The sequence below is a fragment of the Excalfactoria chinensis genome, chromosome 2, assembly GCF_039878825.1.
Source record: "Excalfactoria chinensis isolate bCotChi1 chromosome 2, bCotChi1.hap2, whole genome shotgun sequence".
Lineage (NCBI taxonomy): Eukaryota > Metazoa > Chordata > Aves > Galliformes > Phasianidae > Excalfactoria > Excalfactoria chinensis.
Window position 1 is genome coordinate 94,258,057 of NC_092826.1, and position 27,874 is coordinate 94,285,930.

General features: G+C 39.0%; 2 protein-coding genes across 9 annotated transcripts; one reads left to right on the plus strand and one right to left on the minus strand.

Annotated features, from left to right (window-relative positions):
• Positions 1–1,228: 1,228 nt before the first annotated feature.
• MED1 (mediator complex subunit 1) lies at positions 1,229–15,094 on the plus strand. 5 transcript variants are annotated; one of them, XM_072329622.1, is made up of 17 exons: positions 1,229–1,384; positions 2,411–2,514; positions 3,623–3,707; positions 4,070–4,124; positions 4,481–4,613; positions 5,600–5,628; positions 7,261–7,332; positions 7,426–7,500; positions 8,572–8,642; positions 9,464–9,529; positions 10,072–10,180; positions 10,895–11,019; positions 11,326–11,438; positions 12,943–13,138; positions 13,475–13,570; positions 14,044–14,127; positions 14,734–14,859. In XM_072329622.1, exons 1-16 carry the CDS (start codon positions 1,327–1,329, stop codon positions 14,088–14,090), a joined length of 1,434 nt encoding a protein of 477 aa, XP_072185723.1. In that variant the 5' UTR covers positions 1,229–1,326; the 3' UTR covers positions 14,091–14,127; positions 14,734–14,859. The 5 variants fall into 5 exon arrangements, with proteins under 5 accessions (XP_072185723.1, XP_072185720.1, XP_072185722.1 ...); XM_072329619.1 differs by lacking the exon at positions 4,070–4,124 and adding an exon at positions 4,153–4,276 and having other exon boundaries at positions 1,334–1,384; positions 14,019–14,127; positions 14,734–15,094; XM_072329621.1 differs by having other exon boundaries at positions 1,335–1,405; positions 14,019–14,127; positions 14,734–15,094.
• On the minus strand, positions 15,053–22,905 carry YAE1 (YAE1 maturation factor of ABCE1). 4 transcript variants are annotated; one of them, XM_072329624.1, is made up of 4 exons: positions 22,675–22,905; positions 20,969–21,287; positions 19,896–20,017; positions 15,053–17,553 (listed from the first exon to the last, which is right to left on the minus strand). In XM_072329624.1, exons 2-4 carry the CDS (start codon positions 21,191–21,193, stop codon positions 17,124–17,126), a joined length of 777 nt encoding a protein of 258 aa, XP_072185725.1. In that variant the 5' UTR covers positions 21,194–21,287; positions 22,675–22,905; the 3' UTR covers positions 15,053–17,123. The 4 variants fall into 4 exon arrangements, with proteins under 4 accessions (XP_072185725.1, XP_072185727.1, XP_072185726.1 ...); XM_072329626.1 differs by having other exon boundaries at positions 15,602–17,553; positions 20,969–21,120; positions 22,675–22,879; XM_072329625.1 differs by having other exon boundaries at positions 15,602–17,553; positions 22,430–22,879.
• Between the last annotated feature and the right edge of the window lie 4,969 nt (positions 22,906–27,874).

Here is a 27,874-nt window from a genome sequence, read left to right on the forward strand (position 1 = left end):
CTGCTCAGGGAGGTGATTGAATCATCACCTTTGGTGGTGTTCAAGAAATGTTCAGATGTTGTATTAAAGGACATGATTTAGTGGGTAAATATTGGTGGTGGGTGAATAGTTGGACTGAATGATCTTGGAGGCTGATGGTCTTGGAGGATGACCTTTGTGATTCTGTATGGATTCAGCAAAACATACCATGACTGCAAAAGATCTCCCTCAGTTCCTGAACTTTTAGCAGAGAAAGAAGTGTTTGTGGGAAGTATATAATTTGTTCCATACATAAGCCAACTTTCACCATATTCTAGTGGGACAGATGGAAGTTCTAATAAAATAAAGCCTTAGTGATAGAGAAGAGGATGACAGTAAATGTTCTGATCTCCAGTTCTTTCTCTGGATGTTTCTGGGTACTTCAGAGGTAGCTTTGCTGAGTAGCAGAAACATAGATAAAATAGTTTGGGGTTACATCCCAGTTTGAATCCATGGAATGAAAAGAAAAATAATTCCAGATATTATGTGTCTGTTTAATTCAATATATTTGCAACATATCTTGTTTTAGTCAGCCTAAATTGTAGGATGTAAACTGAAAACACTTTTGACTGTCATTATTAGTCTTCAGCAATTAAGCCTTACTTTCTGTGTCTTTCTGTCTTTCAGTTCCAAACTGACAACAACTAACTCTTCTCTCTTCTCCTTTGCATTTTTCACTTACTCTTCTACTATCACCCATGTTTTCAGAGAGATGATCCACAACTGCTTGAACACTGCCTGTGAAGTGTTGCCCTGAGGGGATGAGAGCTGGCTGCCCCTGCCCTGCAGGGAGACCTGAACAAGAGCCACCTGAGGAACAGACCAGGTGCCCAGTCCACATGGGGAGCAGCTGCTGGGCAAGACAGGAGCATGCTGGCAGCACCAAAGGAAGAAGGCACAGAGATAGTAGCACTCATGGCTCCCCCACCATTCAAGTGCTTGAAGAATGCCACCGCTCAAACTGGTTTTACTCGGGTACATACAAGCAAGACCCAGGCCATCTCCTTTACTCATTATGAGGCTATCTCAGGCACTGCAGCACTACTGATGATGCAGCTGAAAACAAAAAGCATGCTGTAAGACAATTTGAAACTGCCATACAGGGTTTATGTAAGAGATGTGCTTTTCATGCTGTAGACCTAGCATTTAACAGTGATCAGATTTCAAGTGAGTGCCTGTAAGAAGTGCCTACCAGCTCCTGGGACCCGTCTTCTGACTGAGCAAACTACCTGCCTTGCACAGCACCTGTGGTTGCTCTGGTGCAGCTGCCTCAAATAGGAGCTTTGGTTTCCTGTGGTGTGGGTTGAGATGGAGAAGCAGGTTGGGCAGCAGTCATTGCTCCCATTTTGCAGGTCTAAAGGCATGGGTGAGTGGGAATGTTCCCTTGGTAAGGGCGTTTGCAAGAGCTTTTTGGGGTTTGCTGTTGTTTCTTTCTCTAGCTGAGTGAGGTTGCATTCTTTTCAGAGGGTTGGGATTTCACCTCTTCTTCTGCTAGGAGAAAGAGACTATCAGGTCCCACTCACTGCCCCTGCTTGTTATATGTGCTAGGTGTTGCAGTCTCCATCTTGGCCTGCTTCAGAGAGGATGGTTCTATGTAGTATTTGTGTTCTCTCTGACAGAGAAGCACATTACTGTGCTTCTGGTACTAACCAGTACAGTGTAGTGTGGGACAAGCTGCAGGGCCTTGATTGCCACTGACTGATCAATCTGAAGTCTCACTGTCTATCTCAGGCTGGTTTATTAGGAAATTCACTCCAGGTTAATTTCTCATGGAATTAGTTATCATGGATGTGCCAAATCTCAACCAGAAAACTTTATTTGAGTCTTTAAATTCTGGATAAGATAAAAAAAAATTGTTTATAAAGAGGCAGCAATGGGCTGAAAATGTTGTTTCCCCTGACCTGATTTTCTTTTCTTTCCATTGTAATGAGGGGGGGAAAGAAGAAAAATTGCAACACAATGCATTGGGATTATCCCCCAGCAAATTTTTAGTGAGCTCTAGGTGGGTATAGAAATCTCAATGTCTGAAGCAAGTTCAAGGCTGTAGTATTTTTTAATATTGCATATATGAGATCGTGCATAGGTAAAGAGTCAAACTGTTTAACAAGCTGAAGGTCTGTCAGCATCTCTGTATTTAGTGTGGAGATTACTTGACTGTGCAGTATCCCTCAACTTCTTTTGGTTTTTTGGTTTTTTTTTGTTTGTTTGTTTTCTGTCAGAAGTCTTACAAAAATTAGATATCTGTATGCAAAATTTATTGAAAACTCAACCACTGTTTTCTTTTCTCCTCTTTTGAAACATAGCAAGTTTTATGTTTTTCTTCCTCCAGCTTTTCTAGTTGCCTATGTAAATACATGGCATTATATTTATATCATTCTGATGTGTTTTTTAGGTGTTGCGACAGTTATCTCTACAAATCTTTTAATGGAACAGTTGTATCTAAAATATCAACAAAGACCGTGGACTGAAACTCTGAAACTTGTCCATTTTTGCATGGTAAGGATCTCAGGTTATGTGAGAGAAGGATATTGAAAAAGCAAGTGTATTGAAGTTGCCAAGACCCAACTGAATAATTGCTTGTCTTAGAAAAACAACAACAGCAACAAAGATGTTCTGCACCTATTAAAGCCTGGCTTCTGACTTAACAGTGATTAAAAAGCACTCATTTTAGTACTCTAGTAGTTGTTTCTTGCATTGTTCTAACTCTTCTGGGATTAGTACTAATAGTCTGATACTTTGATAATGAATTCTCACTCATTATCATTAGGTTATTTGTAGTGTGTAAGGACAACTTCTTACTTACAGAACTGGGAGAAAATACTGTTTTTGAGAAGCTATTCTGATGTGCTGCTGTTTGGAGTTCTTTCTGCTGTGATGTACTTGAAATCAGTATGTGCTTCTTGCTTTTCCAGTGGATAATTATATATAAGAATAATCTCTGTAAAAGTTAGCTTACTGCAAGTGCTATGAGCTTAATATAAAAACTTGCTTCCATGCTTCTTTTTTAACGCTTAAAATGCTTTATTAATACTTAAGTGTTCCTCTGAAAGTGATGCCCTGACTTTGACAATGTTTAAAGCATTTCAGCATTGGCTGTTCTTTGTTACTTAAAGTGTGAAGGAGTTTTCAGAGAATATGGAGAGTTTACTTGCCACTGAAGTAAACTATCTTCGGCTAGAACTTATATCCTGACTCTAATCAAGTAAACCCATAGTGCCTGCTGATCTTTCACTTTCACTCACTCCTTCTAAAACACAAACCTATGCGTTTTCTTGGTTGATCACTAGTAGTGTGGTGAAAACAGCTTGTGGTAGGAGAGCCTACCTTGTGGCAGGAGGCATACTCAGCCTAAAAGAAAAAGGGAAGTGGTTTTCTGCACCAAAGACCTCCAATATGTAATTACTGCACAATAGAATCTTCATGAATCCATTCAGGACTGCCCCTTTAGAGAGAGCTACAATCATTTCTTACCTCTGTGGTTGATAAAAAGAAGTACTGTTTTGTTGGACTATGCATCAGAGTTCTGAAACTTGCAGGCAGTGATGTTCTTCTGTGACAGTTAATTTAAGGGGTCTTTCTCTGTCTCTTTTCACAAACATGCTAGGATAAGCCACGTCGATCTCCTGTCAGTGATGCTCCAGATGGTCCGCTGCTCTCATGCATGGAGAAGTTACAGAGGACGCTAAATGGTAACAAGCTGCCTGTTATCTCTATCTTTTTAGCATTTTTTTTCCCAATTCAGACAATTCTATGATTCTCTCTGCTGGTGATGTTCTGCATGATGGAGCCAAACGTGCAAACACAGAGGTGAATGTGTTGCAGTACTTGTGACTCATCTTTGGGTTAAGCTTTCAAGCTATAGCTACTCTTGAAGTCTAAGAAGAAGCTCTACTTGGCACAACACTTGTTAACTGTAGCTGTCATTATTAACAAGAAGTCATGCAAGAGATCATTTTTTGTATTAGCTAAATAACCCCGTTTAAAGTAGGATTATCATGTTTCTCCCTTTCAATCACTGCAACTTAATTAAATAACATTTCCCTTATTACAGATAAATCTTTGTTTTCTGTGATGAACAGATTGGAATCTTTATCCAAACAAAAAGGGTAAGTTTGTTTATTAATACATTTTTAGCATGGTGTTTTTCTGGGATGCATCACTTGGAGTGGACTCAACTGCCATTTTCGATTAGCCTGTTGTGGAGGAGGTTGAGTGAAGAGAAGGCATTCATATCCAGGTCCCAAAGCTGCAAACTGAGGTAAATGGTTTCCAGCAAACTGACACAACACTGTAAAGAACAGAGAAAGGTTACGTTGCCTGGTTGGATAGTTTTTAGAAGCTGAATCAAGGAGAAGTTATTTTTAAAGCATCCTCTTTCCACGACCAAGTAAACTACACTAATTTTCTTTCTTCAAGTGACATTCAGATACACAATTCTTCTTCCGCCCCCCTCTCTCCTTAGGCTCAACTCTCATGTTAGCCCCAGTGGGACTGCCTGCTACATAACCTCAAACATGTTTTATATAGAAGTGCAGCTGGAGAAGGATGGAAGGGTGATGGATGCAAAGTTGGCTCACCTTGGAGAGGCTCCTGTGGTAAAGTTAATTTTCTGTCTGTCACCTCCCTGTAGTCTCCCACCTGGCTTCCAGTTACCGTGTCAGAAAGTCTTCAACTTCCTTTTGGTTTTGTCACACTTGGCAGCCTCTTTGTGACACCAGACACCCCACTAGGCATCCGAATCTCTCACTTAAACTTACAACTCGGCACAGATGTTAATTACCATAGCTTTAAATACTGTGAAACTGTGCTGATATGTCCAGTTTCCAAGAAGTTTCTGGTACCCTGCATAAATATAGGGTTATAAAATAGTCTTCTACAAAGGCGTAGTTCAGTATATATTTCCAGTGCAGATGTCTTTGAATGTCTTCGAGCTGTTACCAGAGACTATTTTTCCTTCTTCCTTCTTTTTAAGAATACACATTCCTGCTAATAAAGGCAAAATATCATTCTGCAGTGCACATAACATCTTCTGCAGTTGTTTGGTGTTACAAGTGAGCATTTGGATCAAAGTTAAAACAACTGGCTGATGCAGGCTAATTGTCTGTGGATGGAAGCATAAACTATGATCAATTGCCCTGTGCAAGTTAAACAGAATAACTTGAAATTCCTGGGGGGGAGGGGGGAAAGGACTAAAGTAACTCCAAATTAATGTAATGGCATGAATACTGACTGATAAAAATCATTTGATGCTGGACAATATTACTAGGGAAATGCATAGCCAGGGAATTTTAGCACAGTAACTGCCTATTAAAGGAAAAAACTGGCAAAGGTGCTTTTTTTTTCCCCCTTCTTTTTTCTGGAACTAATATATGAACAAGTTATTTCAGCTAATTATATCCTCTTCCATAAGTTCTCATAATTATTATATAAATATTGTTTTATTATCATGATGTTAATTTAACATTTTTAATAATTTATAATTTGAAAGTAATAATGAACAATCTTATCATTATCAGCATGCTTGTCAAAGATGTTTCATGACTGATGATAAGAAACATGAGACTGTTCTTTCCTGTTATAGATCTGTGATGACTTGGTGCAGCACCTCAGGTAAAGAACTATGTGTAGAGTCTCTTGTTGAATGGAAAGGAATTCCTGAGTCTTGTTTGCTTGAATGCTATGGAGAAGTCAAGGTTAGGATGGTTTAGTGTAATAACACAAATGCTTCTGTAACAAAACAATGCAAGAATCTGGAAACAATAATAGAAGTTCAGAAAACAACAGATTGACACCTTTAAAGGGATTTTAAGTGGGAGGCTGGTTTCAGTGTTTTGTGTTTGAAGGTTGATAGTATTGATGCTGTTATTTCCAGATTCCAATTTGTAACTTCGAAGACAAAATAGAATTTTAAAAAGATGCTCCAACCTTTTTTTTTTTTTTTTTTTTTTCTTTTCCCTCAAGCCATTTTACTGAAAACAGCTAAATTGCATCTGCTTCTGTGGGAGGTAGAGGGCAACATTGTACAACAATACATTGGCTCTATGTCTCTCTTCCAAATCAGGCCTGCACCTTACATGTTCAATCAGAAGTTCCCAGACAATCTTGCAAGATTCCATACTTACTAATAATGACCATATTTAAGAAACTGAATTCCTCTTTAAATATCTTGGCAGCACATTTGGAAAGAATAATAACCGATTGCATATTCTATCTCTCTTTTATGTGGGCCTGTGATGCATCATCAGCTTTTTTTTTTTTCTAGTCCTCTTTCTTCATAAATGAAGTAACTTTTATTTTTCTAATAGGTGTAAACAGCTGTCTTGGAGCTTTAACTTGCATTTTTTTTGTAGGTTTTTGACTCCTAGAGGCATTAGCTGCCAGCAGTTCTGCTCTGAGTGATGGTAGATAGCACTCACAATGCAAACAGTCACTAGTTGGCAGCATTCTTTTTTTTTTTTTTTTTTTTTTTTTTTTTTTTTTTTTTTTGTGAGGATACGACGTACTTCAAATATCACTTCTACAGCACCTAGTGTAATATTTCAGTTGGTCCTAAGGCACAGGTCGGCACTGTGTGTGCCTGCATGCCTGCTTCCCTTTCTTTCCCCCACTTCCTAAACAGTCCAGTTGGATAGTCATAAATGAAGTAGAGCAACCTACTACCTACTAATGTTTCTGGGAAGGATTAGTCCCAGTGTGAAAGTCCAGCAGGTTTGACTTGGTCTTTCTATGTTCATGCACTGCAGCCCTACCTGCACACAGAGAGTAGAGGTAAACCTTGAGCATGGCCGTCAGTGTGACTGCAGCACGGGAGAGTTTAGCAGCGTGCTGTGAATTGCAGCGTTAATACAATCCTTGATCTTTTGATGAAAAGAACATTGCATAAGTGCACGGTGTTAGGGAAGTGTTACTAGATGACTAGCTTTATTGGAACATCAGGGAGAGTGCTTGCAGCTTATGAACTACATCTTGAGCTGTCAGATTTGTGCATCATGCACATTTATTGCTTTCAGTAATGCATATTTAAATAGTGTCAGCTATAATTACATTGCTTTTTGCAACAGAGCCAAGGGTTTACATTTCCTGCCATCTTCTAAGAAAACCCAAAAGCAGTACTGCTACGTGCCACATCTGTTAAAAAGGGAGCCTATGTAATTGTTTTAAATGATGCCTTAAGTTAGATATAAAAAAAACTTGCTATCCATCTCATTAAGTGGTATGGTAATAACTGTTCTTTATTCTTAGGATGAAGAATTATGACGCATTTGGAAAGATTCTAGAAGACCTGTCAAATCTGTATCAAATTCCAGGAAACAGGTTGCAACTAATTTTTACTTGAAAGACTTAAAATCCATGGTCTAGCTTTTTGTGTACTTACAAGAACTGTAACGCATCTTCTCTCTTCCCCAGCCAAATGAAAGCTAAGGGTTACCTTGCATTGCAGTCCCTTGAAAAAGATCTTCATTCAATGTCTCTTCTACACAGGTAACTTGAAGACTACTCCTTCCTTCCTTTCCCTTTACTTCTACCAACACCCCTGCATTTCACTGAAAAACAAGGCAACTGATGATATAGACAGGATATGAATTTTGAATAATGAATTTTCTCCCACTGGAAAGCTGGAAGACTTTGTGGTTTGCCAGTCTCAGACACACCAAACAAGATCATCTGTGGAACTCCTCCTGAGATTTATCTCAGAGGCTCCCAGTGAAACTGGTTAGCCACCCAGTCTGAGTGTGAGTGTGTGTGTGTGTGTGTGTGAACAACTGCTGGGAGCAGACAGAATGTTGTAGAGTCATTGATCATTTTTTCTTTTTTTTAGTTAGTCATTTTTTAATCTATTTTTGCAGCAGTAGAGTATACCTTTGGTAGTGCTGCTTTTTTGGGTATCTCATTTTCCTCTTCAAGTTCTAGAGAGGAGAATGGGTGCAACATCTTTCCCTCCATCCTTCCTTTTCTCACTTCTCCTGTTGAGGAGCAGGCTTACAGATGTATGTGAACAGATTTCCCTAAACCTGCTGGTAACCCACAGTGATTTTTCATTCCTATCAGAAAAGCAATGCTTTCCTTCTTGACACTACATACTTGCTAATTTCTCAGTAAATATTGCTTCAGTTAAATAGAATATTTGCCCTTTTATGAAATCAGTTAATGAACTGTAGAGCTTTAATGCACATCTATATACTTGTATGTTCACATGCATTCAGCTGCACAACCGTATCTGAGGTTTGAGATTGGCTCCATTGGATTCAGTTGATCCAGGTTATTTTGCCACACTTTGCTCAACCAGTCATGCCTGTATTTTTGTCCCCCTCAATTCTGGTAAACAACATTACAAATCTCAACCTGAAAAAGCTGAGGTACAGGGTTAAAGCTGGAAGCCTAAGTAATGCATGAGTGGAATGACAGCATTTTGGAAGCTGATGTAACAGATGAAAACATGATCAGCTTCCAAGAAAGCACTGTCTCTGTTTGATTAAGGGTGCAAATCGTCCTTTACATTAACCTCACCAGCACTGCAACTTAGGAAACACTAATCAAGATGTTTTGAACTAGAACACAGGATGTAAACAGAGTTACCGAAGTACTTCATGGAAAAGTAGGACACCTGGTGCCAAGAACTGGAGGTGATTATTATTAGTATTTCCTTCACTAGTTCAGAAATACTGTAATGAAAAACCCCACTGCACTGATCTTGTTTTTTATTATTAATTTTTAATTAATTTATCTTTTTAATAGAAAAGATCCTCTGTTTTCAGTGCATGTGCTTTATGGGCTTATTGGATCTGTATTCTCTGATACTGTGGACACATGCACAAGGAGGAAAGACAAGGAGGCCAGGTGGCTTATCAGCTACTGTAGCATTGACTTTGCAGCTGCCTAAAAGCAGAGCCAGCAAAACTCTGAGGTTATGTGGGAAGCCACATTTTGGGAGTAACTGTGAGATGGCAATGACAGCAGCCCAGATAATACTGATGCTGCATAAAAGGCAAATACCGTAAATTTTTATGCCTCATCTATGCCATCAGTAGCGAGCTTCAGCTGTTACAGTTCATAAAAGTACTTCTAGTAAGGGCTAAACATTATGCTGTTGCACAGCTTGATGTTTGTGAGGTTTCCTTACGCAAGTATTACGAATTCTTATATTTCAGACTAGTTGCTAAAAGCCAGAATTTCAGCTAATGTCCTTTAAGGCACAACAAAGGTTATTGTGCAAGATAAATCTTTTGAAAGATATCTGATGACTTCGTGTACTGGGAACTAAGCTGTTAAACACTAAGGAAATGCTGTGATTTGAACATATGCTGTAATTGGAAATACACTCTTATGTGGTATCCTTTCTGTCCATCCTGTCCTTTTCTTTTTTTCCTTTGTGTCAAGATACTGAACAAATTTCCTCTATTGACATGTATACTGATGGGTTTTTTGGTTGTTTTTAATTTCTCAGGAACTCCCATGAACATTGAATTTTACATTTCTCCATATCAAATTTTGGAAGCAGAGCTCAATCCTGGTAAAGCTAGAAAACCAGAAATAATTATATAATGAGACTTTTTCATCATTACCCTTTTCATTAAATAAGTCATTAATGAAACTCAAAAATAAGGCAGAAATGTTACTATGTCCACGCTCAATGTTGAAAGTTTCCTAGTGGAAAATCTAGGATGTTGTCTGTTTTGTTGTCATTTCCTGTGAAGTGAAACAGAAAGATTTATGTGATGCTGCTTGGCACAGTTGCAACGTTCATCAGAAAACTGCTTTCCCATTTCTTGCCTATTGATGCAAATTGAAGCAAGTGTGGTATCAAACAGAACAACTACCAAGCCAGCAGGAAACAACAACTTGTGCTGGGTTGATCTGTTCCATGGCATAGCCCAGCTACTGCTGAAACCACCAATGGGCAGCTTTGGCCATTTAGTGTGCACGGACTGTATGTCTCCTTTCTGCCCAGCTCCTGTCAATTGAATCTCAGCTTTCCTTACCAATGAGTGTTTTGTATGCACAGGATTAATCGATGCTGAAATGGGGAAAATAACATTTTCCTTTCGCTCCCAGGTTCTCTGGTGTGTGGAACAAAAGCAGTTGTGACTGTTGAAGGCACAGATACGCTCCACAAGCTTCCTCTTTCTCCGCTGCTTGTAGACTCTCAAGCTGAAGAAAATGGGTGAGGTTCTGACTGCTTCCACATATGACAGTGGATTTATAAATCACTGGCGTGGACCCGAGCATAACTTGCATTTAGGCTCTGCTAATAGAATGGATACACAACTTGCTGAGGAAGCTCCGTGCTGTTGATGGCCTTATCCCCTATAAGCTATAACTTGCATAACCTGTGGCTTTTACTGTTTTCCCAAATGAACTTTAAAATTATTATGTTGCTATTTAACTGTCAGCTGCACAGAACTATGGGTTTATTCATAGATTTGAATCCAGAAGAAGCCACTGGGATATTACTTAGCACCCTACTATTCAACAAGCAATACAGTTCTAGAATAAATGAAGCATGCATTAAGGTGTATTATACCTAAACTGTACAAAACAGTTTGTCATCCCGCCATAGACACCGACACCATATCCCTTGTTACTTCAGTATGATCCAGGAGAAAAATTCTGAAGTCATTCTCCTAAATAAGTCACTACAGACTGATTGGGAGCACTTCTTGTGCCCTGTTCCTCAGTTTCCCCCACAGCTCACTTTTCCTTTCTGCCTGTGTTCACATTAAATTTGTTTTAATACACAGGGGTTGCACTTAGAATGCAAAACTTTTATTGAAGAAGAAAAGTACAGGTCATAATAAACCACCAGAGACATGATTATGGCCTTGCCCTAAGAGTCTTTGTTTTATATACAAGAATATTTTTTTTCTCTCTTCTCCAGCAACCCTACTTTTTTGCCACTGACTGATGAACTCAGTGTGGATTTGTCAGCTTATTTTTTGTTGAAGTTTCATCAGCCTATTCCACTGTCCTTATCCAACCTTGAAGATATACAGATGCTCACAGGCATGTTACGATTGTTTTCAGACTAAGTAATTTGCGACCACTCATTGCTTATTTGCTTTTTATTTCCACATGGTAATGCAGTACAAGTTAAAACTGAATTTTGGGGCAGAAATTCTGTATAGCAACCTGTATACCAATTCTTAGAAGCCAAGGCAAAGTTGCTCTTGAAGTTGTTGATTATCATCAGCAAAAGTGGAAAAGAAGGAAGGCTAATGTTTTTATGTCTGTGCATTTTTAGTTTGTAAAAGCTAACTTTCATGTGCAATCCAATCTAAAAGATAATAAAAAAATATCATCTGGTTTCAGGAATTCAGATCACTGCCTTGAAACTAGCTCCTTTGTATGAGCTGATCATTCAGTCTACTCTTAAAGAAAAATGTAGTGAAGATTTGTCTATGCACAAATCCCGTTTCTTTGTGGTGAGTATATTGCATGTTTGACATACTTTACCCTTGTGCAGTGAATATATTGAAACATATTTCTCCATTAGCAAAAAACACAAGACTTCTCAGAACCGCAACAGTGTTTAAATACTCTTTAGGAAATAGTTCAAATTACTTAAAAAATAACAGGTACTTTGAAGTAAGCAAACTTCTCATCTGTGTTAATGAGATGCTGTATTCATGCCTGTTGAAGTCATAATTATTTGTCTTTGTGCAATCCAAATATTTACTCTTTCAAAAATTGTTCAAAACTTTATAATTAATGCTTGAAAAAGAAGGAAACTTATTGTTTGGTGTGAGGAGAGTGTCTAAGATTGGTCCTTACTAGTGATAAACATGCAGCAAAAACTCTTAAAAATCAGGCTTCCTGATTGAAAAGCAGTGAACATATTGATTCCTTTTAGAGGGACCAGCAGGAAGAAAAGTGTAAAGCTTTACAACTGTTGATGTCAGTTACTATTTAGAGCCATGGCCATTTAACTGCAGATGGCTTCCTTTTCAAGAACTATCTTATTAGAAAAATATTTCATTTAGGCTGTTTTAGAATAGAAAATGGTAGCTAAGATGCTTTGTCTCAAAATTTGTGTAGCCAGTAATGACAAGCTTCAAAGATCTCCTTGCTCAGAAACACTATTTCTTGCAATTCATGGCAACAAGAGAATACTTCTTTCCCTTCTGCTATCAGCATCACCAAGCTCACTGCCTATGTTCTTGGACTTTGGGGTAGTGCTACAGAAGACAGTAGTAGTGAACTTAAACCGCATTAAAATAAAGTAGTGAAGTTCTCATCCATAAGATAGGAAGTTTCCATTAGGGACACATGAAAGGTTCTAACTATTCAGCAGTTCTCTAAAATGCTGGTACCTGATGATTGTTTCACTTCTGAGTTTTAAGACTTCATTTAGTAATTCATTTCTAGAAATAGTTCTAACCCTGAACAACAACAACAAAAAAAAAAAGTAATGGAAATCCTTCTATTCTGCAGACAAACACAGAAAAGCTCATCTATTTTCTTATCCAGCTCTTCTTAATATAGACCTTGCTAATTAACAGACCAGCCCTGTGCCGAAAGCGACAGCTCCCCAGTTGGTATCCTGAAGAAGGCAATGTAATATTCCACTTCTAATTTTGTCCAAAAAACACTGCCAGCACTGCTTTGCTCCTAGGAGTAAAGATTTTGGTTGTTAAACATTTCTGTAGTCTATGGGGTTGCTAAGAAGAATTGGACTTGAACTCCTGAGTACTTGACTTTGGCTTTGGATATATTACTCTAATATGCTCTTGCAAAAGGACCTCATTTAGCTTATGTCTATAGATTATTCTTCTATCGAAATGCAGAGATACACGATAAACTTGCTAGAGGTGTACCTTCCAAAAGTACCTTCGCTGTCAGATCATGCAATTGCTTGACAATGTTGGGCCTTAATTTCTTTGTTTTCTTATTTTCAGTGTTTCAAATGTCACCGTATTTGTTGTTCAGTCTCTTCCAGATTGCCCAAAGCACTGTTATTTCATAAACAAGGGCTCCGAAAAATCAAATTTAGCAGGAGCCTTGGTGAGTAAAATCCCATTTACCCATCCAAAGTGTGTTCCTGCTGTAATAGAGATTCTTCGACATCAGATGGCATATAACAGTCTTATTAGCAGCTGTGTTTCTGACAAGTATATAAATGAAGGTAAGTTGTGTGGTTAGAAGTAATGACAGAATATAAGAGAAACTAGCTTCTCAACTGGTTGTCAACAGATTTACTACTCCCTTGCCAAAGCTATCATTACTTGCAGAGTATTTTAAATGATTGAAATTCCTTAATTCTAGTATTGTACTCTGGATATTAAAAATAAATAAATATATGTATATATATATTTAAATATCCTAGAAAAATAAAGTAAATTGCTAATGTAATGAGTAATTCAATTCTGTTGCACCAGTATTTGAAAAATTCTGGCATGTAATTCTGCCAAGAGTCCAGGCTTAATGGGGAAATACCACTAAATAGTATTTTTATTTTTAGATGATTCAGAACTGCTTTACTTTGAAGTGATACCACACAAGAACACCAGCTTTTCTGTCTTCTTCATTCATCCTATGAGTGAGAATTTAGCTTGTGGTATGTGTGGAATAATTTGTATTATACTTTTTACTTGGTTGGCAAGGAGCTTGGTTTTAGCAAAACTCCTGCGCTGTGCTTCTCAGTTACAAATTCTGTGGGCTGCCCTAGATGGTGTGCTTCTCCTTGAAAAATACACAGTAGCATTTGTTTGGAGTTGTATTAAGTGTTCAGCATTCAGGATAAAACAGAAAGTTAAATTCAAGCGTTCAAGTCCTTATTCTGCCTTATTCTGTCTTGACCTGCAGTTAATTAATAAGTTTTAACATTTGTTACTGATTTATTAGTGCTATATTAGGAAAAAACAAGTCTCAAGCAAGAGCACTGCTGCAAGCCCCCTACCCTCTGGTTTCAGTATTAACTCTCTTGATGTATCCAAATCAGAATAAGATCATTTTTAGTTTTAAAAAAGAAGTTATTTTGAAATACTTATTCTGTTCTTGCTTAGTGACTATTGATGTTGTTACCTCCAGAGAAGTCCAGTGTAACCTTCATTTACATCCCCAAGATCCAACTCTAAATTCTAGTGATGGTTTTATATCAAGATCTGTGAAGTGGTAAGTAGTTTTATTTCTCAATAGAGTGAATATTATATGTCCATTTTTATGGACGTATAACCAAGTCCATGCAAATATCAGGCACATTAACAATATCATAGATTCAGCTGATCAGAAAAATTCTCTATGAGTTTGAAGAATGATAATTGAGTTACTTTAGTTTTTAAGTATTTCTTGTACAAATATTGAAAAAATAAATAATGATGAAAAGTGTTTCTTTCTAGTAAAAACTTTGTGCATAATCTAATGGATAGAATAGCATGGAAAAGACTTCTCCCACATTTACCTAATATCAAACAGTGCTTCTTTCAAAAGATAAGTCTACAACACTGTCTCTCTCTGGCTTGTTTCCTGAAGCTAAAATTCCAAGAAAGGCCAGCTGATGTGGTGTATGAATGTATGCAACACAAAGGATTAAGAGCACTAATTCATCTTGCATAGATTAGCACACAACTAGTAAACATTAAACGACAGCAAGATCAATGCAGACTAGATTCTTTCACAAAGCATATAGTTCAGGTGTCAGCCATAGTTTATAAAAGAAGTACTAATCTGAAGAATGGGTGAAGTCTGTAGTAGTGATTAATGTTTCATTTCCTCCTTTAGCTGCTTGTCAGTCCCAGTTGTCATGAGAGCTATTTATAGGAATGCTACCAAATTGGAAGCTGATAGTGGAACACAAAGCACAGAAGTAGACACAAAACAAAAATCTGAACTGCCATGTGAGCAAATTATTGATTCTAATAGATTTGAAGAAAGTCTTTCTGCAGCTGGACAGCAAGATCTGCTTAAGACAAATAAGGAAAGTGTTCCAGACTGCACGGAACAAAGACTCTCTACAGCCAAGCTGGAAACTTTGGGTGATGAGATGGAAAAAAGTAACACTACAGTCAACACAGAAACCTTGTCCAGAGTGGAAGAAATTAATTGTGCAGCTAGTACAGAAGCTTTAATGAAAGATAAGTGAAACACATCATGTAATCTATTGTTTAATTGTGAAGCAAGAAAGGAACATGTTCCCAAGCATAGCTGGCTTTTTGCAGTAGTAGTTGGAGAGAACTTGGTAAGCTCGCTGTTTACTTAATTTCTGAATGGAGTTTCCCCTTTGCATCAAAATAATACTCTTCAACTTGCACTTTTTCTCTGGTAACCACTGTTTTTGTTTCATCATATTCTACTATAGGATAGGAAAAAAAACCAAACAGTTTGATTTATGTGATGCAGGTTATAACATAACGCATATGCTATAAACAAAAAAGAAGTATCAATGTCAGTGTTATGTTAAATAAATTGAGGAAAAAGCTGTCGAACAATTTTGTCATATATAATCTGTGCAAATAACATTATTCAATTCCACTATTTCAGTAACAAGTTCAGTATGAGATTCTTAATTGCACAGTTCAATTTTTTTCCCCTCTAATGTAGAAAGTGGTACAGAATAGCAACCAAACTTAAAGTATAACAACTCCATGGCAGGATAATAGTTTTTATTTTAAAATTTACATTATTTTTTCCAGAGAATCAGTTTTTAATTCTTGCTTCTTGGTTTTGGCTTCGACATATAAAATTACTCTGTGATGTTTTTCTTTTTCTGTTTAGTTCCAGTTAAGGTTTGAACAACTGACTTCTCTCTGTCTAGACTTACTTTGTGTGAGACATGGAAGAATTGTAAAAGCAGAATTAAGTACAAGAACTCTTGACTTAGTGATTCATTACTATAAAACAGAGACAGGAAATCTTTTCTTTGTGAATATCTAACCAGAGGAATTTGCAGCTACAGTTTAGGCACATGTATGGGAACCATTAGATCATGGTGAAGGGGTGTAGCTAGCCCTGGGAGCACAGGTGGAAGCAATTTGCCTGGGTGACTGGAAGGGGTCGATCCCAGGATCCACCTCTACCTAACTTTATTTAAAGGATGGCAGCCCCAAGGGAAGCATCGCTACCTGGATATCACTATTTGGGATGCTTGGTGAGTCCTGATCCTCAGAAAACGGTAAGGGATTTCTTTTTTATTACTGCTACCTTTCTTGGGTGAACCAAAACTGGTTTAAAGAATAGGAGGCAGCAGATATAGTTGCTTACAGCGAAGAAAAGGAATCAAATACAGGATGTTGGAACAGAAATATGAAGTTGTTAGATGTGTGTTTGGCTATCCATGTTCTCAAGAGATGGTGAATAAACCTGGCTTCCTTCTAGAGTTTGAGAAATACACTGTAAACAAGAGAGAGTTCAAGATTAAGAATTAAATAAGTACAAAAATAACACAAAGGCATTAATTAAACTAGAAACATGTGATGTGGTCTAAAAGGGTAAGAGTAGACAGTTTTCTGTAAGAACAGCAAAGCAATGCAAGTTTGGCATTTGAGAAGAGTGGTGTGCTTCCAGCAAAAGTGAAATACATAGAATTGTATGAAGAGGGAGGGGAAAAAAAACCAACTGTGAATGTGCACTATACAGTGATTATAAAAGGTAAGAGAAGCAATCTGACAAAGGATGAACTAGGGAAACTTCTGGCACTCTGAAAATCAGCAGAGCCTGTTCTGTTTTATATGGTTAGCATGTAATCAACAGCAGACCATTTTATAAGACTAGCTTTGTCCACAACAATGGAGTGTTATTTGTGTTTTTGTTTGCTTGCTTTCTGCTTTCTTCTTTTTGTTTTGTATAGTAGAAGATGTTGCTTGAGGGACCTGCTCTATTTCCAAAAAGACAACAACAGATAAAATGAGGTGAAAGGACAGACTTTGACATAGAGAGACACGATAGCAAATCATTGCAGAGTGTTAAACATCATCTCCCTTTTCGGTAGAAGATATGCTTCTGACTGAAACCAGAGTTTATCTGGCCAGGAAACAAAGCATGGTAAGACTTACAACCTCTGCTGGGAAGCATCAGATCGGACTTCCTTAAAGTGAAGTGATTCATCAGCCTGGACCCAAAAAATGAGAATCCAATCCAGCTGAGATAACTTGAAATAGCATGAGACAGGCAAGCTAATGTTCCAGTTGCTGGATGTGATGGAGTATGTCCAGTGATAAACCCAGTTGTTCTACCAGCCAAACAGTTTGCTTTTTAACCCAAGCAAGAGTTGACTTCTCAGGATCTGTAAGGAGTTTCTCCCTATTGCAGTCAGATCGCAACGAACCATCCTCACCATTATTTCTACAACAGTTTTCACCAGAGCTGCCAACATGTTCATATTTTTCGGCATTAACTTCACTGCACTCTGTCCAAGCTGGAGAAATATGACTAAGGTCCATGTCCTCAACAGAATCTAAAATGTCTCCAATGTTCGGCTGTAGTTGAATAGAATTCAGATGCTTAAGTAGGTCATCTTCATGCTTTCCAATGACCTCTAGAAGGTTATTAATCTTTTTAAAAGCAGAATCATGTCCATTAAGATGACACCAGGATAAGAGGGCACTGAAAAGTGAAAAAGAAAATTAAGTCAATACATGTCACACAAATTTCCAGCTGTTGAAGAGATAGAGCAGTGTGATAAGAAATCTGCACTGTATGAAAACTTATGAACATCCTATTTCCATTTATTTCCATTTCCTGGGAAAACTGCATAGATAAAATGAATTTCCTCGAGGGGAAGCATTCATCTGCCTAAGGCTGAGAATAGGCTGAGGCCAATTGTAAGACAATAAGACCAAGTGCCAGATCATATACTTTGGTCACAACAACCTCATGCAGTGTTATGGGCTTGGAGCAGAGTGGCTGGAAGGCTGTGCAGAGGATTAGGATCTGGTGCTGTTGTTTGCTCAGCTGAACATGGGCTAGGGGTGTGGCAAGGCAGCCAAGAAGTCCAACAGCATCCTAGCCGGTATCAGAAATAGCTCTGGTGAGGCTGTACTTCAACTACTGTGCTTAGTTTTGGGCTCCTCACTACAAGGAAGACATTGAGGCCCTGGAGCATGTTCAGAGACAGGCAGTGAAGCTAGTGAAGAGTCTGGAGCACGAGCCTTATGAGAAGCAGCTGAAGGAACTGCAATTGTTTACTTTGGAGAAGAGGTGACTCAGAAGAAAGCTTTTTGCTCTTGAGACTACTTGAAAGGAGGTTTTGCCAAGTCAGCAGTTGGCATCTTCACTCCATGATAGAACAAGAGGGAATGAATTTGCATTGTGCAAGGGGAGGTTAAGGTTGGGAATATTTATTTTCTTAAACAGTGGTTGAGCACTGGAATCTGCTGCCCAGGGAGGTGCCACTGTCCCTAGAGGTTTACGAAATGTGTAGATGTGGTACTTAGGTACTTGGCTTAAAGGGCAGTGCTGTGGTAGGTGGATGGCTGGACTCAATGACCTCAGAGATATTTTTCAACCTTAATGATTCTATGAACATTAAGCTCTTAGATGTAGACTTAGTTCTTAAGGTGCAACTGAAAGAGCATTTTTAAGAACACTTTACACTCGTATATGTAATTCATAGAATCACTTGATCTGGAAAAGACCTTTAGAGGTCATTTAAGCCCCCCCTGCTTGAGAAGCAGGTGGCTCAGAGCCTCATCCAGCCTGACCCTGAACTTTTCCAAGGACAGGTCATCCACATCTCTAAGCAACCTGTTTCAGTGCTTTGCTACACATATTCTAAAAATCTCTTTTCTTGTATCCAGTCTAAATCTCCTCCCTTTTAGTTCAAAACCATTTCCCCTTGTCCTATCACAACAGACCCTGCTAAAGAGTTTGTTCTTTCTTATAGCCCCCCTTTAGATACTGAAAGGCTGCTATCAGGTCTCCCTGGAGCCTTCTCTTCTACAATAATCCAAACTCTTTCAGCCTGTCTTCAAACGAGAGGCATTTCATCCCTTGATCAGTTTTGTAGCCCTCCTCTGAATGTGTTCCAACAGGATTGTGTTTCTCATGTACTCAAAGACTCCACATCTAGACACAATACTCCAGGTAAGGTCTCACCAGAGTAGAAGGGCAGGACCACCTCCCTCAGTCTGTTGGTGATGCTTACTTTGAGGCAGCCCAGGATACAGTTGCCTTTCTGGGCTGTGTGGACACTGCTGGCTCATGTACAGCCTGACATCTATCACCACTCCCCCCCAACCTTTCATCCCCCAGCAGTATTGACAGTGGAAGTTGTAATAATCCAGGTGCAAGACGTGGCTCTATTGAACCTTATAATGTTCACCTGGGCTCACTGCTCAAGACTGTCTAGGATTGACAGGCCCTGGGTCATTTCTACCCTTCCTAAACAATGGGTGTGATGTTGCCTTTTTTCCAGTCACCAGGGACTTCACCTGACTGACATGACTTTTCAAACATAGCTGAGAGTGGCTTAGCAACTATATCAGCCAATTCACTCAGATCTCTGGGATGCATTTCAATGGGACCCATGTGTCTCTGGATGTTCAGGTTCCTCAAGTGGCTGCAAACTTGATCTTCACTAACAGTGGGAGGGAGACTGCTCCTCCAGTCTCCACTATCCAATCCATCCACTCAATGGGTGTGTGAAGAGCAGCTGACAGTAAAGACTGAGGCAAGGAACACGTTGAGAACCTCAACCTTCTCCTTATGTTATTACCAACCTGCCTGCATTGTTCATTGGGAGTATATGCCTTCCTGCACTTGTATTCCCTGTATTCAAAACCTGAGCTAAGACTTCTCACTCTGCTTGCTTTGGATAGACTTATAAAGCACTTCTTAAAAGTAAAAAATGAACAACAACAAAAAAACCCAAGCACAACCACATATGCACATGCACCCTCCATGCATACCTTCCAAATGGACAGACTCTTACAAGGTTTGTAACTTACTTCAGGGTCCCTCTGAATTGGCCACACGTAACCATCAGCTCAGCACCTTGTCTATAACCTTGATTGAAGCCTTCCTGAAGTGCAAGCTCTTTCCCAGCCTCAACACCATCTCTATAGCCCTCCTATAACAGAAGTGGTGAAACACACTTTTCACAGTGTGCAGAATTGGACCTATAAACACTTCACAACAATAAAAAACCTTAAACAAGCACCCAGTCTCTTAAATCACAGTTTGTTTGTTTTTTTTATTTTATTTGAACATTACACTCAACTATGCCACTGCCAAAAGAAAACACATTCTTTGCATTGCATTATCATTTACTGTTATTGCTGTTGATCTGTTAACATGCAGTTCTTTTCTAAACAAACCTCCAGCTAAGTCAGAAAATAAGGAAAGACAGGAAAGCACTCTTACTTTGTTATGACCAACTCCCTTAACAAAATTTCCTTGGAGAACTGAAATGTATTTCTTCATCCTCTAATCACATTACCATACATTTATGTTCTTCAGCCAATCGTCACTCACCCACAAGATAAGCCCTAGTGGGCCCAGTTTGAATGAAAACATCTGTCAGAGAAACCTAGGTTTATGTATTTGTTTTGTTCTCTGCTTTCATGAAATGTATTTGTCAATAAGAGAATAAATAAGCCAAAAAACTACTCAGACCTGAAGTAGTTCACACCAAATATTAAAAAACAAACAAACCCCAAAACAAACAAACAAAAAAAACAACACCAACAAATATCCTCTATTCTTTGTTAGCATCAATTAACCTACAAGTATGAAGCAAGTAGGTTACATGAGAATTTAACACTGCCTTTTAGAAATGCACATAGTTGTGTAGAGGGAGTCAACATCTTTTTTGGTAAAACATTACTCTGTCCTGACAGGCTACTAAAGATAGTAACTTCCCACTAAATTTTCTTAACATTCAGAAGAAACCAAGACACAATAACTTTTGTACAGCCATTCTTAGTTTTCTCATTTAAATCAGCCACATATATAGCAAGATATGTTATTTGTAAATCTAAAGTATTTTAAAAGACTATAAAAATCATGCTTAGAGAAATACCTTCAGTCTTTTTTTCATGGTGTTATTCCATTCTTTCTGTACTGGATACATCTCATCTGCATCTTCATCAAATACGTCCTCATTGGATCGACTAGCTACAACTTGTACCCAGGACATAGCAGCAGTGATGACACTTAACTTTGGTTTATGGCCTAAAGCAAAAACTGAGAAACTCTCAGAAGTTTCCCAGCTAAGCATCAGATTAGAAATAAAAGTAAAAAACATGAGTTCTGAAGAGAAGCCGTATCAGGAGGTGATTATTCAACCTGTACATTTGTTTCCACGTGAAAACTGGATGCCGTTTCTCACTGAAGCTCATCTGTCAAAGGAGACAGAAATTATCACCACTAAAGCACCTTGTGTGATTTACAAGGACAACTTAAGACTAATTTCTTCCCTTCTTTGCTTCTTATGTCAGCAACAAACAGACACGCACCAAATTAGCATTTCTAAATGTTGCTAGTTACATGAACAGCAGACAGAAACACTTATCCAGAGCTATAAAATTTTGATAGCAGCCAACAAATAGTCCCACACAGCTTCTAAGCAGTGCATTAAATCATGTGCACATCTAATTGCCTGCAATATTCTGATCTTGATAACTGATGATGACTTTCACCTTTGATCTTCAATTTCCTAACTTTGCCAGATGCTTAATGTACTCTTGTAAATCTTAAATAAAAAATACTACTTCATTTTTTTGAATAATTAGTTAGCGAGTTCTGATGTAAAGAGAGGAATTAATGTGATTACTTCATCTTTGGAACTGAGAAAACCTTAAGAGGCCATTCACAGTTCACTGGCGCAAATTCTTACAACCCACAGAATGGTGTTTCTTGCCATTATGTGTTTAGATACAAAGAAGTGAGGAGAATTCATTCTTTTGGGCTCATCATATCCAATTTTTATCTTAACCAAAGCTTCCAGAATTTCCAGTACCATTGCACAGAGTATTTCAGAAGTCATTAAAGGCATTAAACTGCAGCTCTTCTTATACACAAAGATCACTAATGTGAACTGACTGCTTAATCAGCTTATCCCTTCCAACGTCCAATCAAAAAGTGGTGAAAACATCCAAGTAAATACAACTTTACAACAGTACCTCAGTCTTGAGAGATTATTTTTCAAGATATTCAGCAAGACAGCACACTTGCTACCAGATGTTATATTTCCTTAAACTGTCTCTATTAAGTGACAGCTTATTGGCTCCGAAGTGAGTTTCACAAATAGTCTCTACACACAGAGCAAAGAAGGGAGAACAAAAATGAAGCAATTAATGGTGTAAGTTAGCAGGGGCTGGAAGGAAGAAACTGTTGAGTATGTCAAAGGAAAAGTGAGTTGGACAGATGAGAGCTGTACACCTAGTTCTCCGTGATAAGACTGTAGAGTGACACTGACTGCAGAAGATAGTAACAGCATTTAAGGCCCGCAATCCCCCTATGCCAGCACATCCCGGCACACCTGGAGACTAGCAGGAGGAACCTAAGGGCCCTGCGGGAGGCGGCACAGCCCGGGCCGGGGGACTCCAGGCAGAGCCCTCGGCTAGGCCACAACCCGCCATTTCACAGCCAACGCTCAGCCCGGGCTGGCGCCGCAGCTCCCCACAAGCTGCAGGACCGAGAAGATCCATCCCTCTTCCGACCTGACGGCAGGCAGAATCCCCCCTCGCCGGCGCCACCTGAGTCCCCGCCGCCCTCAGCCCTCACCACGGCCGCCGAGTCACGGCGCTGCTCCGCTCGCAGGGGGCCGCCATCTTGACTGAGGGCACGCTAGCTTCGCTGCCGTCGGAAGCAATAGAAACTCATCTCAGTGCAGGGGAAGCTCCGCGGATGCGGCCTGTAAAAAGCCGCCATCTTGATCAGCAGCGCCGTGACTTCAAATCCGTCTGAGTCACAGGGCGCTGGCAGCCATCTTGAGTACGGGCATAGGCTTACAGCTTCCGCAAGGAGGCGGGTCGGGGAGGTGGGACCTTGGCCCTTCGAGGGGGTCCGAGTGTGGTTATAACGGTGTGACTGGATGTGGGTGCTCCTGCCTGGGCTCCAGGGCCGGCCCTACTTCCTGCTTTTCACCTTACATTCTTTACCCTCAGCTGCTTGCTGTTCTAGGAAAGATGTGTAGGTCATACCTCAGAGTCAATGTAAATTTCCCATATTCAGATTATCTCAGTTTAAATGTCTTATATTTACCATGGTTGATAATTCTACGCGCGTCTGTTTAAGACAAGTCCTTGTGCATATGAGAAATAATGATGAAGGCTCATATTCCCACTCCTTTCTTTTAGAAGTAGATAATTTGGTGGCTCATATTGTGTAAACAGAGCAGCACTGTTGGATTATGAAGTGCACTTGCTGAAGACAAGTTAACAGTATGCTTGACAGGGCTGCTAGCAGGGCTTGAGAGGGAGGTGTAGTGCCTCAGGGTGGGGGTGTTTTCCTAACCTGTGTGTGTGCTACATAAAGCAACGTCTGTGTATTATGGTGATCTTTTGCAATGACACATTCCAGAGGATTAAAGCACATGAACAATATTTCACAGGCTACAAAACTGTTTTGGCATTTCTGCAGAATATGTATATAAGAAGAGTTATCCCCCCACAGTGTGAAAAATAGACAAGGAATTGATTTGTGACTCATTGCCAATTCTAATATTAAAATCTGGATAATTTCAGTCAGATATCTGGCATACAAAGGTACTTTAGGACCACAGATGCTTGGCTCAGCAGTTACTCTCTGCTCACCTGGAGGATGTGTGGGGAAGTTTTCAGGGGGCCTTTACACAATTGTGCAGAGCATAGGATTGTCAAGGCATTCTTTGAGATGCCTAGGAAAGATTTTTATCAGTTTGATCTTAGTGTTAAGTTCTGCCATTAAGCAATCAACCAGCAGAGATATACAAAAGTAAAATATTTGGATGTAAAAACCTTTACAGTTACAACTGTGCATAATGCTTCTGATAAAGGATTGCTGCCATTCAGATCAGTATCACACACGCTCATCTTTCAGCCATCAGTGCCTCTAACCCAACTCAAAGGAGGAACCGGTTGATTTACTCATAATTCACAAGGACCTCTTGGGATTTCAGACTTTTCTGAAGGGTGGTTGTTTACTGTAGCCAGGACTTGTGTTGTGTATGGGCTACTCTGCAGGACAGGATGATCAAATCTTCAGTTGAATGATTTCTATTATAGTATACTGCTGTCTCAGGCAGAATTGAGTTAAGGCTTTTGAAGGGCCCGGGAAAGAAGACTATTTGCAATGAGATTACACTGTCACTTATCCCGCACTTTTATTACTTCTCTACTCTGGCATCACATTGTTTATTGTATTGAACCAACAGAGCAATGTCTCATTGGCTCTAATTTTGGAAGCAGTTTAATCCTTTTAAGAAATTACATCTCTTGGATGGCATTTGGATGGATTTCAGGAACACTGTTAAATCAGTATTCACTTGTTCTCTGCAGTAAACAAGATTAAAATATAATGGGTGAGAAATAGAATATTGAAATGTCAGGAGAATAATGACTATTAATATTTAATAAAAAGTATATGTATTTTCATCAAGTATTGTATGATATTTCTGAGAAATTTTAAACTGTAAATCCCTCCCACTGTGCATTCTGTATACGGTCAGATATTTGTATTTTCCAGATATTTAGAGGTTAGTCAGATTCTAGGCTATTTTCCTTGAGTATTTTGAAGAACAGGACATGGGTAAGACTGCCTACGTAAACAGAGACAACCTACTCATGCTCACATGCAGACAGCGTCTCTGTTCTAATCTTGACTCTTCTATGCATTTTTCCTTCATGCTAGGGGTGATGGGGACCTCTGCTACCAGCTGGCTGGTGCAGTAATAATACAGAGACGTCCTTAATTATTTTGCTTCCACACCCACCACAGAAAAGGAATGTGACAAAACAGTGAGCTAGTGAGTTAATTGCAAGGTCATAAGCTTAATGAGATTTTAAATATTGCAGCTCAAACATAGGAGTCTACAATGACTTTAAATTAAACAAGAGGTTTAAAATAAACTTATGGGATTTATGTCTGTTGCCAGGGCATGGGAATAAACATATATTTCTGTGTTTTCCTATAACATCTTTTATTCTGGTTATTATGGTGATTTACTGGTAAAACCCTATCACCCTCTTGTGATGAAGGTAAGTAATACACAGGAATCACTGCCCTGTTTTTGTGAAATTTCTTGCCTCTTCTTCAGCAACATACACTAATATCGTACCCAACAGTTTAGGTCAAAATGTCTCAGTTATTGTCAGAAGAAAATGGAGGAATGTGGAAGAGAGCTAAAGATTAATGAATATAGTAAAGGTAAATGTCAAACATTCGCTTCAGAGCACCACAGAAATCTTGATGATGATTTAACCTTTGCTTCTCACTCAAGTGTTTTTAAGGGAGAGGATAGTTTTCTGCCTATTCCTTTCCCTGAACTAACAAAGCACAGAAATTTGATAGTTAAATGTTACAACAGAGTAGTTTTCCTACTTGGCTAATTCATAACTATTTCAGGAACTGGCAAGAGGAGAAACTTTTTAAAAATTCTGTCTGCCAGCTTTTACTGAGTTCTAAGTGGAAATGGTTAAGCAAAAGGAGTATTTTTTTTTCCTCCTGCTTTCTCCAACCTTTCTTTGAGCATCCCCAGGGAAGCATCCCCAGGCTTGCAGACTGAAAAACTACTCAGAACTACTGTGTACTAAACAGAGCAGCAGGTACAGTTTATTAACACTGACAGAGTTCCGCTCCATCTGTCATTTTCTTTGGTTTGCTTCTTGGATGAGTGAGGTTTGTTATCCCCAGATATACTCCTTATTTTCATCCTGAAACTTCAATAACAACTCCATCATCGCAAAAAAAAAAGATGGTATGACTGAGATTAAAACGAGTTACATATACCTAAGAGCATAATATAAGACTAGCCTGTGCTTGTTAGACTATACAGCAGAGATACAAGGGAGGAATATTCCTAATTCTCAGCAGGGTAAGATCTTCATTCTATTGATAGGGAGAGTTTTTTCAGTGTGAAATTCCACATGAAAAGCAAAATGTTATGTCAGTAAGAACAAGAAAATATAATAGATTTTACATTAACCACATTTTAGCTGGGTAGTTGTATCATGTATCTAATGACATTGAAATATCTAGCTTTTCTTATTGTCAATAAATCAGGACTCCATAGCTTGCTACTCAGATTTCCTTTAGTTAGCTTTTTCTATATTACTGACTACATTATTTATTTTATACAGAGCTGCATTTTGTGTTTGTGTAATAATTGATCATAATATGACAATAATTACTGTAAATATAATTGGTCCAAGGAAACTGCAGAATTCCATTTATGAATTTCTCCAGTGAACTGCATCTCCGTTCAAATCCCAGAGACCTTATATCACACTTGCACTGCTTCAATAGGAAAAAAAATGCTAGCTCTTTTCCTTTGGCTAAGAGATGAATTGCCCTCTGTTTTATCCCTTGTATAAACTCAGGCAAATGATGAAAAACTGCAGGAACAGCAGCTGTACAATGCTGATCCAATTGTCTGAAGTGAACGGAACTGCTAGGAGGCATAAAACTTGTGGAGTGCTCTGATTTCTTTGGCATCTGAAACCACAAGAAAACAATTGTATCAGTGACAGTGCACAGTTTCTGAAAGGTTGAGGGTTTGACAAGGGTGTTTAAATGGTGGCTTTTGAATTGCATACATACAGTGAACAATACCAGTACAGCATGTATGTCATATCTGCAGCTTATAATTGGTTGTTTGGCTGTGCTAGCATAGAGGCTGCTGGGCAACTTATATCCTCTGCTGTAAGAGAAAGCAAGCTGGTGTTGCTAGGCCTTTGCAACTTCTGACTAGGACTTTGAAAGTTCTGAGGAGGGTCTTACATAAGACAAAGCAGTTGCCCAGCACAGTGTACTGCCATGCACAGCAAAATGTTTATACTCCTTTTACCCATTTTTAACTCATGACTGCTGCTGCCAGGTGAGTTTTTAGATATTTCTGCTCTGCCCCTGCCCATGCAGTTGAGCAGTGACTTTCCCCTTCTCTTTGCTTTTCTCCTTCCTGTCTGGAGGAACAAGTACCACTTTGCTTATACCTCTGGCTTTGAGTTATGTTCAGCCACCTAGAGGTGATAGTGCTCAGGGATTTATTCTCCTGCCTTCCCTTGAATGTGATCTTACCACTTTTCCCAGTTGCTTTCTCTGTAAGTACAGATATGGTCATCTTTCATAGATTTTGTTGATGTTAATGGAAGTTATCATCTTCAGTAGCAACTGCAGAGGCCAAGAAGCTAAAAGACTAGAGAATTTGAGATTTAAAAAAGATTGACTATTGCACTTGCCATGTCTTGAATATTACTCACTAGTCTGGAATAGACAGAGTGTAATTACTCCAAATTTATTTTACAGGATTTAACTATATATACTCACATACAAATACCTGCCTTTACTTTGCCACCGTCTTTTTCTAGGCATAAAACCAATGCAATTCATCTACCCTGCAAAAACAGGCCATTTCTTTAAGTAGAATTTCTTTTTCCCATTGAATTACTACGGTCCAGTGCTTGTCACCCAAGTTACTCAGAGAAGTGCATTGCTATTCAGGCACTTACAGATTTCTGTGGGTTTGTGGTCAGAGTTGAGGCAGTTCTTAGTGCGCAGGATCACAGAGAAGGAGTGTTCACAGTGGAAGACTTGCTAACTCTTTAAGAAAACTGAAACACCCGTGGTCATATTGCCAGATCAGGCACAGACTTTAGAGTAATGATATGATGCATGCAAAATCCCAAACTGCCACCTTTACTCATCCAAAAGCTCCAATGAGTAGAGTGCTCTGTGGTTGCTGGCAAGCAAGCAGGCTTAGATCATCTTTCAAATAGCAGTAAAGAGC

What these genes read in the sequence shown, in the direction of transcription:
- MED1 (XM_072329618.1), top strand. Translation starts at nt 1,381, where the DNA reads ATGGGTGAGTGGGAATGTTCCCTTG. An exon ending in ACAAATCCCGTTTCTTTGTG is followed by an intron (nt 11,439 to 12,942) that starts GTGAGTATATTG and finishes TTTGTTGTTCAG; the next exon opens with TCTCTTCCAGATTGCCCAAA. An exon ending in ATATCAAGATCTGTGAAGTG is followed by an intron (nt 14,128 to 14,733) that starts GTAAGTAGTTTT and finishes TTCCTCCTTTAG; the next exon opens with CTGCTTGTCAGTCCCAGTTG.
- YAE1 (XM_072329624.1), bottom strand. Translation starts at nt 21,193, where the DNA reads ATGTTTTTTACTTTTATTTCTAATCTGATGCTTAGCTGGGAAACTTCT. An exon ending in CCATGAAAAAAAGACTGAAG is followed by an intron (nt 20,018 to 20,968) that starts GTATTTCTCTAA and finishes CTTCTGTTATAG; the next exon opens with GAGGGCTATAGAGATGGTGT. An exon ending in CAATTCAGAGGGACCCTGAA is followed by an intron (nt 17,554 to 19,895) that starts GTAAGTTACAAA and finishes TTCACTTTTCAG; the next exon opens with TGCCCTCTTATCCTGGTGTC.